The sequence below is a fragment of the Micropterus salmoides genome, unplaced genomic scaffold, assembly GCF_014851395.1.
Source record: "Micropterus salmoides isolate LMB-PRFRI ecotype aquatic unplaced genomic scaffold, ASM1485139v1 Ms_hic_scaffold_9, whole genome shotgun sequence".
NCBI lineage: Eukaryota > Metazoa > Chordata > Actinopteri > Centrarchiformes > Centrarchidae > Micropterus > Micropterus salmoides.
Window position 1 is genome coordinate 6,289,808 of NW_024044681.1, and position 11,110 is coordinate 6,300,917.

At 41.7% G+C, this 11,110-nt stretch overlaps 1 protein-coding gene across 1 annotated transcript; it reads left to right on the forward strand.

The window, feature by feature from the left end:
• Positions 1-2,840: 2,840 nt before the first annotated feature.
• On the forward strand, positions 2,841-3,785 carry LOC119895653 (olfactory receptor 52N5-like). The gene has a single exon (XM_038708907.1). It carries the CDS (start codon positions 2,844-2,846, stop codon positions 3,783-3,785), a length of 942 nt encoding a protein of 313 aa, XP_038564835.1. The 5' UTR covers positions 2,841-2,843.
• Positions 3,786-11,110: the final 7,325 nt, after the last annotated feature.

The following is an 11,110-nucleotide window of genomic DNA, read 5'->3' on the forward strand; positions in this document are numbered from 1 at the left end:
CAGCATCCAGGTAGCTTTTTGTTTTGGGCTGATCTGAATCAGCTGGTTACCTGAGCGATCTAAGAAAATACCCAAATATGTTTATCAAGGTTTTTTTCGAGGCAACGGCCAGGGTGCAAACTACAGGGGAGCCAGGCGGAACTAGGCTCCTCTTAATAAGACATAAGTTTCCCTGAAAACATGACTTGTGATATTTTGGGGGGTGTAATGGGAATTCCAAACATATTGCATATAACCCTGGACTCAGGGAGACTAATGTGTGATGTGGCACTGAATCTGTGTAAATGTAACAGTCCAAATATCTGTTCTTTGTTATCCAGACTTCAGGGACACTGTGTCTCTGTGGGATGATATGATTGACCCTAAAGCTGGATAAATAACAGGCTCACTCAGCTGTCCTCACTCATTCAAGCATACATGTACGTATATGGCGTATGTGTGTTGCTGTGTCCTTCTGCAGAAGACTTGAATAAAATTCACAGAAAGACAAGTGTTTCCTGAGCTATTTATTTGAAAGCCTCGGATTGCCAGCACAGGGGTCTCTAAAATATTGACTATATGTTTTTTTTTGCTATCCATTTCTATTTTCCAGTACTAAAAACACACTTGTGTTGATGATCAAGCTCATCTTAATTACATTTAATCACATTAAATCAGGCACCGCCATCACCCAAGTGTATCTGCTGCATGTTTATCAAGTGTTTTCCATTTTGGTTTTATTAATAATAATAATAATACATTTTATTTAAGGTGACTTTCTCGACACCCAAGGACACCATACAGGGATGCAAAGACATTTAAAAGCAGCAAAACTAGAAAATAGAACATTAAAACAAGCTAAAAGCAAAAAAATTTACATCAAATGAGGTAGGCAGTTTTAAACAGATGTGTTTTGAGTTGCGATTTAAAATGGGAGAATGAATCGATGTTTCTAAGTTGGGGTGGTAAAGAGTTCCAGAGACCGGGGCAGATCGGCTGAATGCTCTGCTCCCCATTGTGGTGAGACGAGCAGGGGGGACAGACAGGTGTATGGAGGAAGAGGATCTAAGGGAGTGGGTGGAAGTTGGACCCTGCAGGAGATCAGACAAATACGGAGGGGCAAGGTTGTGGATGGCCTTGAATGTTAACAGAAGGACTTTGAATTGGATACGGGACAGGACCGGGAGCCAGTGAATCTGTTGGAGAACAGGAGTGATGTGGTGGATGGAGGGTGTTCAAGTTATGATGCGGGCAGCTGAATTCTGGACCAGTTGAAGTTTCTGAAGGTATTTGTAAGGGAGGCCAAAAAGGAGAGAGTTGCAGTAGTCCAAACGGGAAGTGACAAGACTGTGAACAAGAATGGCGGCAGTGTGGGGGGTAAGGGAGGGGCAGAGGCGATTGATGTTTTGTAGATGGAAGTAGGCAGACCGGGTAATGTTATTGATGTGGGACTGAAAAGATAAAGTGCTGTCAAGGATGACTCCCAGACTCTTAACCTGGGGGGAGGGTGAAACAGAGGAATTGTCAATAGTAAGAGAAAAGCTGTCGGTTTTGGATAAAGTCGATTTAGTTCCAATGAGGAGGACCTCGGTTTTATCACTGTTTAATTTGAGGAAATTATTGGTAAACCAGGTTTTTATTTCCGTGATACAGTCAGTGAGGGAGGTGGGGGGGGGGGAGGACGATGGTTGAGAGGTAGAGCTGGGTGTCATCAGCATAACAGTGGAATTGAATATTAAATTTGCGGAAGATATCGCCCAGGGGAAGGAGATAAATGATGAAAAGTAAGGACCCCAGGACAGAGCCCTGGGGCACACCTGAAGTGACGGGGGAGGGACAAGATTTAAAAGACTTTTAACCCCTTGACGGCGATTGTCACAAATTCGCATCATACCTCTTCCTTGCAGACTGCAAGAGAAGATAGCACATGGATTCCCCCAATGCATGTTGGTGCATATCCGATAAGTACCTTGGAACCTTTTGCAAGCCCTGGTTTTCTCATTTATGCCTGTTGTCGCTAATTTGCATCATACCTACACATCCCTGAATTTATATCTCTTCCATGTTCTATACACAAATTAACAATCTTCACTTAATTTAACATCAGCTTGAAAGCAAATGAAAACAAATAATTTTTTATTTTTTGATTGTAAATAAATTCAGGCGTTAAGGGGTTAAAACAGAGACAAAAGCTCATGTCTGGGTTTTTTTGTTTTTCCGTTTTTACTTTTAAAACGGAAAAAAGACTGGTCAAAACGATGAGTGAGAAGTTTTAGTGAAATGGATGGTGAACAGGGTCAAACATTACTATTTCTTGTCTTAGAGCTACAAGTTGATTTTTGTAGCTTGTTGACAGTTGCCATGACATAGTCTGATGCAATGATAATAGATCCCCCAAAGATAAAATCAAGTCTATAAAGAACTGCAACAGAGATGTTCATTAGAGCTGGAGGATATTTCCAGCAATGAGCAGGAAGACACAAGACAGAGAAGCCAAGAGACTGAAACAAGAAACAAAGTAGGTATTACTGATCAACTGTTTCCTTAAAATTTCTGTACTTTATTTTCACAAGTTATGAATATCATTAACAGAATACTGTCATTTTTCATTTGAAGTTCTGATCAAAATATGTATACTTATAGAAGATCACTTATTTAGCTCATTGTTTCTACTTGAACTGTCTGAACTTAGACATTAATATCTTTCTGTCTATCTACACACAACACATACACAGTGCACATTAAAGGAAAACTGCAGGTTTCTGCTGTGGTTAGTTGGACATTAGTACTGTGATTTGATCTCTGATACCTAGATTGCCACAGTATTACTTGTGACATTTACAGCATTTTGTTCTTTCAGGTTGATGGAAAACTACACTTACAACAGCTTCACACTCCACCTGGAGGGGTTAAATGTCTCAAAGGAGTCCATTTACCCTGTGTTTATTTTAATCTTTTTATCCTACTTGTTTATAATTGTTGCAAATGTGGGCATTGTAGTTGTGGTTGTCATGGAAAAAAGCCTTCACCAGCCCATGTATCTCCTTTTTGGGAATCTGTCAGTCAACGATCTACTTGGAAACACTATCGTTGTGCCCCGTTTGCTTGTAGACTTGTTGAGGCCTCCCTCTGAACGCCTCATCAGTTATTATGAGTGTGTGGTCCAAGCTTTCATAACACACATGTTCGGTACCACTTCCCATACTGCACTCATGATTATGGCCTTTGACAGATATGTGGCCATCTGCTATCCCCTGCGCTATGCTGTCATAATGACCAACAAGATGCTGATCAAGCTGACAGTTTCTGCCTGGGGAGTGGCCTTTGTTCTGGTGGGGATTCTTCTCGGTCTGACCATACGGCTGAACCGATGCAGGACTCTGATCGAAAGCTCTTACTGTAGCAATGCTGAACTGTTTAAACTCTCCTGTGAGAATGTTTCTATTAATAACATCTATGGCCTCACTTTCACTGTGGTCCTGTTCACAGGTTCAATAGGCAGCATGGTTCTCACCTACACCAAGATTACAGTAGTCTGTCTGACCAGTAAGAACAAGTCTTTGAACAGTAAAGCCTTGAAGACCTGCAGCACTCACCTGGTTGTGTATCTGATCATGCTGATCAGTGGGTTTATTATGATTATTCTGCATCGTTTCCCTCAGTACTCGGACTACAGAAAACTCTCTGCCATTCTGTTTTTTATTGTCCCTAGCATCCTCAACCCCATTATTTATGGCATGCAGTCCAAAGAGATCCGAACATTTTTGTCTAAGTTCTTTGAGTCTAAGAAGATTTTGCCATCATAGTAAAACTTATTTCCAAGGTGTATCTGTATATTTATAAAGACAAATAACATTAAATGTGAACCAAGAGGAGCCTACTGTATTCCTTGTCTTGTGTTCTAATGCAGGTTAGTCATTTGGAGCTCATGGGAGTTTTTCTCTAAAGGAGATATACATATTGGTTTTGTTAAAAAAAACAGTGCTCTGAAAGTGCATATGCACCAAATGCTAATTTCAACTTCAAGTTATGGATATGTCTGGATAAGTTGTTCAACTAATGGTCAGTTATGTTGTGATGTCGTTGTCCAGTACAGGTGCATCTAAAAAGATTGAATATTGTGGAAAAAATCATTTTCTACTGTAATTTTATAACATTTCGTGTCATTTTTTATGTATTATAGATTCAGTAAACATCACGCAATATCTAGAGCCGGACTGATATTGATTTCGAAATTATGAGAGAAATTCAAAAGGTGCTGCAACCGTCCTGTTTCCTCTACTTAGTTAGTTTTCCTGCCCAGCTTCCAGACCGAAGTCTGAAGCACAGGGGAGATGTTTCTCTCAAATAAGCCGCCTTAACTTTCCAGTAGTTAGTAGTACCACATAGACCTTTATTGGTCGTGAGAAGCCTGCACTGTATACATTTGCTGCCAGACTGACAATATCTGCCACAGTGTGTGAGTGAAAATCATCAGTAGTCCATTGATATTAATGATAGTGTGAAATTTTAGCAGTGCCACTCGGCAGTGGGCTGCTGCAGAATGAATGTAAGGGAAACACTGTCTATTTGTTGTTACTGGTTTGATTCAACTGTAAGACACATGCTATGTCTGGATGTTCACCTTGACAACGGACTGGACTGAAAGTGTAACACTGAGGCTGTCTGCAGGAAGGGACAGAGCAGACTCTACTTCTTGAGAAAGCTCAGGTCGTTTAATGTATGCAGCAAGGTGTTACAAGTTGTTACAAGTACAATTTTCTTTACAGCCATCTGTTGCTGCAGCAGCAGCAGCAGCAGCAGCAGAGCCAGTAACACTAAGAAGTTTTAATGAGCCAAGTCATTCCTGCCCACAGCAATTAAATATACAATGACTCCCCTCTGGGCAGGGAGAGGAAACTTATTTCTTATATGTTCTGAGGAACATTACAAGGTAGGACATGGGGCTTAGATGTGTGTCAACATAATAAAAATAATCACAACTATATTATGGTTGATTTTATAAAAGGCTAAACAAGGAGAAGCAGTTATAGTAATGTTCCTTTTCAGCCGCTATTGTAAATAGCCATATGGGTTATGTCTGGTGCACACTAGAGGAAATTCACATCTTAAATGATTTTAAAAACATGGGATACCACAGACAAAACAGAATTAAAGATCCAGTGTGTAATATTTAGGATGATCTAGTGAGAGAAATGCAATATAAACCATAACTATATTTTCAGTGACCTTGTAACACTAACAAGTGAAATGTTACTGGGGAGGGAAAATGGCTAATTGGGCCCATTTTGGACATTTTCACTAAGGGGTGTACTGACTTTTGTTGCCAGCAGTTTAGACATCAGTGGCTATGTTATTTTGAGGGGACAGCAAATTTACACTGTTATACAAGCTGTACGCTCCCTACTTTACACTGTTATACAAGCTGTACGCTCCCTACTTTACACTGTTATACAAGCTGCACGCTCACTACTTTACACTGTTATACAAGCTGTACGCTCGCTACTTTACACTGTTATACAAGCTGTACGCTCACTACTTTACACTGTTATACAAGCTGCACACTCACTACTTTACACTGTTATACAAGCTGCACGCTTACTACTTTACACTGTTATACAAGCTGCACGCTCCCTAAAATACAAGCTGCACGCTCACTACTTTACACTGTTATACAAGCTGCACGCTCCCTAAAATACAAGCTGCACGCTCACTACTTTACACTGTTATACAAGCTGCACACTCACTACTTTACACTGTTATACAAGCTGCACGCTCCCTAAAATACAAGCTGCACGCTCACTACTTTACACCGTTATACAAGCTGCACGCTCACTACTTTACACCGTTATACAATCTGTACTCTCACTACTTTACACCGTTATACAAGCTGCACGCTCACTACTTTACACTGTTATACAAGCTGCACGCTCCCTAAAATACAAGCTGCACGCTCACTACTTTACACCGTTATACTATCTGTACTCTCACTACTTTACACCGTTATACAAGCTGCACGCTCACTACTTTACACAGTTATACAAGCTGCACGCTCACTACTTTACACCGTTATACAAGCTGTACTCTCACTACTTTACACCGTTATACAAGCTGCACGCTCACTACTTTACACTGTTATACAAGCTGCACGCTCCCTAAAATACAAGCTGCACGCTCGCTACTTTACACCATTATACAAGCTGCACGCTCACTACTTTACACCGTTATACAATCTGTACTCTCACTACTTTACACCGTTATACAAGCTGCACGCTCACTACTTTACACTGTTATACAAGCTGCACGCTCCCTAAAATACAAGCTGCACGCTCGCTACTTTACACCGTTATACAAGCTGCACGCTCGCTACTTTACACTGTTATATAAGATGTACGCTCACTACTTTACACTGTTATACAAACTGCACGCTCGCTACTTTACACTGTTATACAAGCTGCACGCTCACTACTTTACACCGTTATACTATCTGTACTCTCACTACTTTACACCGTTATACAAGCTGCACGCTCACTACTTTACACTGTTATACAAGCTGCACGCTCCCTAAAATACAAGCTGCACGCTCGCTACTTTACACCGTTATACAAGCTGCACGCTCGCTACTTTACACCGTTATACAAGCTGCACGCTCGCTACTTTACATTGTTATACAAGCTGCACGCTCGCTAAAATACAAGCTGCACGCTCACTACTTTACAGTGTTATACAAGCTGCACGCTCGCTAAAATACAAGCTGTACGCTCACTACTTTACACTGTTATACAAGCTGCACGCTCGCTACTTTACACCGTTATACAAGCTGTACGCTCACTACTTTACACTGTTATATAAGATGTACGCTCACTACTTTACACTGTTATACAAGCTGCACGCTCACTACTTTACACTCTTATACAAGCTGTACGCTCGCTACTTTACACTGTTATACAAGCTGCACGCTCACTACTTTACACTGTTATACAAGCTGTACGCTCGCTACTTTACACTGTTATACAAGCTGCACGCTCGCTAAAATACAAGCTGTACGCTCACTACTTTACACTGTTATACAAGCTGCACGCTCCCTAAAATACAAGCTGCACGCTCACTACTTTACACTGTTATACAAGCTGCACGCTCCCTAAAATACAAGCTGCACGCTCACTACTTTACACTGTTATACAAGCTGCACGCTCGCTACTTTACACCGTTATACAAGCTGCACGCTCGCTACTTTACACCGTTATACAAGCTGCACGCTCGCTACTTTACACCGTTATACAAGCTGCACGCTCACTACTTTACACTGTTATACAAGCTGCACGCTCGCTAAAATACAAGCTGTACGCTCACTACTTTACACTGTTATACAAGCTGCACACTCACTACTTTACACTGTTATACAAGCTGCACGCTCGCTACTTTACACCGTTATACAAGCTGTATGCTCGCTACTTTACACTGTTATACAAGCTGCACGCTCGCTACTTTACACTGTTATACAAGCTGCACGCTCGCTACTTTACACTGTTATACAAGTTGCACGCTCGCTACTTTACACCGTTATACAAGCTGCACGCTCACTAATTTACACCGTTATACAAGCTGTACTCTCACTACTTTACACCGTTATACAAGCTGTACGCTCACTACTTTACACTGTTATTTAAGATGTACGCTCACTACTTTACACTGTTATACAAGCTGCACGCTCACTACTTTACACTCTTATACAAGCTGTACGCTCGCTACTTTACACTGTTATACAAGCTGCACGCTCACTACTTTACACTGTTATACAAGCTGTACGCTCGCTACTTTACACTGTTATACAAGCTGCACGCTCGCTAAAATACAAGCTGCAAGCTCACTACTTTACAGTGTTATACAAGCTGCACGCTCGCTAAAATACAAGCTGTACGCTCACTACTTTACACTGTTATACAAGCTGCACGCTCCCTAAAATACAAGCTGCACGCTCACTACTTTACACTGTTATACAAGCTGCACGCTCCCTAAAATACAAGCTGCACGCTAACTACTTTACACTGTTATACAAGCTGCACGCTCGCTACTTTACACCGTTATACAAGCTGCACGCTCGCTACTTTACACCGTTATACAAGCTGCACGCTCGCTACTTTACACCGTTATACAAGCTATACGCTCACTACTTTACACTGTTATACAAGCTGCACGCTCGCTAAAATACAAGCTGTACGCTCACTACTTTACACTGTTATACAAGCTGCACACTCACTACTTTACACTGTTATACAAGCTGCACGCTCGCTACTTTACACCGTTATACAAGCTGTATGCTCGCTACTTTACACTGTTATACAAGCTGCACGCTCGCTACTTTACACTGTTATACAAGCTGCACGCTCCCTACTTTACACTGTTATACAAGCTGCACGCTCCCTAATTTACACCGTTATACAAGCTGCACGCTCACTAATTTACACCGTTATACAAGCTGTACTCTCACTAATTTACACCGTTATACAAGCTGCACGCTCACTTCTTTACACTGTTATACAAGATGCACGCTCCCTAAAATACAAGCTGCACGCTCGCTACTTTACACCGTTATACAAGCTGCACGCTCACTACTTTACACCGTTATACAATCTGTACTCTCACTACTTTACACCGTTATACAAGCTGCACGCTCACTACTTTACACTGTTATACAAGCTGTACGCTCACTACTTTACACTGTTATATAAGATGTACGCTCACTACCTTACACTGTTATACAAACTGCACGCTCGCTACTTTACACTGTTATACAAGCTCTACTCTCACTACTTTACACTGTTATACAAGCTGCACGCTCACTACTTTACACCGTTATACAAGCTGCACGCTCCCTAAAATACAAGCTGCACGCTCACTACTTTACACTGTTATACAAGCTGCACGCTCCCTAAAATACAAGCTGCACGCTCACTACTTTACACTGTTATACAAGCTGCACGCTCGCTACTTTACACCGTTATACAAGCTGCACACTCACTACTTTACACTGTTATACAAGCTGCACACTCGCTACTTTACACCGTTATACAAGCTGCACGCTCCCTAAAATACAAGCTGTACGCTTACTACTTTACACCGTTATACAAGCTGCACGCTCGCTACTTTACACCGTTATACAAGTTGCACGCTCCCTAAAATACAAGCTGCACGCTCGCTACTTTACACCGTTATACAAGCTGCACGCTCGCTACTTTACACCGTTATACAAGCTGCACGCTCGCTACTTTACACCGTTATACAAGCTGCACGCTCAGTACTTTACACCGTTATTCAAGCTGTACTCTCACTACTTTACACTGTTATACAAGCTGCACGCTCCCTAAAATACAAGCTGCACGCTTGCTACTTTACACTGTTATACAAGCTGCACGCTCGCTACTTTACACCGTTATACAAGCTGCACGCTCCCTAAAATACAAGCTGCACGCTCACTACTTTACACCGTTATACAAGCTGCACGCTCCCTAAAATACAAGCTGCACGCTCACTACTTTACACCGTTATACAAGCTGCACGCTCCCTAAAATACAAGCTGCACGCTCGCTACTTTACACCGTTATACAAGCTGCACGCTCGCTACTTTACACCGTTATACAAGCTGCACGCTCGCTACTTTACACCGTTATACAAGCTGCACGCTCACTACTTTACACTGTTATACAAGCTGCACGCTCCCTAAAATACAAGCTGCACGCTCGCTACTTTACACCGTTATACAAGCTGCACGCTCGCTACTTTACACCGTAATACAAGCTGCACGCTCACTACTTTACACCGTTATTCAAGCTGTACTCTCACTACTTTACACCGTTATACAAGCTGCACGCTCACTACTTTACACTGTTATACAAGCTGCACGCTCCCTAAATTACAAGCTGCACGCTTGCTACTTTACACCGTTATACAATCTGCACGCTCACTACTTTACACCGTTATACAAGCTGTACTCTCACTACTTTACACCGTTATACAAGCTGCACGCTCACTACTTTACACTGTTATACAAGCTGCACGCTCCCTAAAATACAAGCTGCACGCTCGCTACTTTACACTGTTATACAAGCTGCACGCTCCCTAAAATACAAGCTGCACGCTCGCTACTTTACACTGTTATACAAGCTGCACGCTCCCTAAAATACAAGCTGCACGTTCACTACTTTACACTGTTATATAAGCTGTACGCTCACTACTTTACACTGTTATACAAGCTGTACGCTCGCTACTTTACACTGTTATACAAGCTGCACGCTCGCTACTTTACACTGTTATACAAGCTGCACGCTCCCTAAAATACAAGCTGCACGCTCGCTACTTTACACTGTTATACAAGCTGCATGCTCCCTAAAATACTAGCTGCACGCTCGCTACTTTACACTGTTATACAAGCTGCACGTTCACTACTTTACACCGTTATACAAGCTGCACGCTCACTACTTTACACTGTTATACAAGCTGCACGCTCACTACTTTACACTGTTATACAAGCTGCACGCTCACTACTTTACACTGTTATACAAGCTGCACGCTCGCTACTTTACACTGCTATACAAGCTGCATGTTCACTACTTTACACTGTTATACAAGCTGCACGCTCCCTAAAATACGAGCTGCACGCTCGCTACTTTACACTGTTATACAAGCTGTACTCTCACTACTTTACACTGTTATACAAGCTGCACGCTCCCTAAAATACAAGCTGCACGCTCGCTACTTTACACTGTTATACAAGCTGTACGCTCGCTACTTTACACTGTTATACAAGCTGCACGCTCACTACTTTACACTGTTATACAAGCTGCACGCTCACTACTTTACACTGTTATACAAGCTGTACGCTCACTACTTTACACTGTTATACAAGCTGCACGCTCGCTACTTTACACTGTTATACAAGCTGCACGCTCACTACTTTACACTGTTATACAAGCTGCACACTCACTACTTTACATTGTAGCAAATTGTCATTTCTGTCATTCAAATAAAATTTATTTTTTTTAAGAAGTGATTTGTGTGGAATCTAAAAACACTAATAAGCACTTTGTTAAACATAAAGGAGACTCAAATAAAAAATGAAGTGATGGAATTG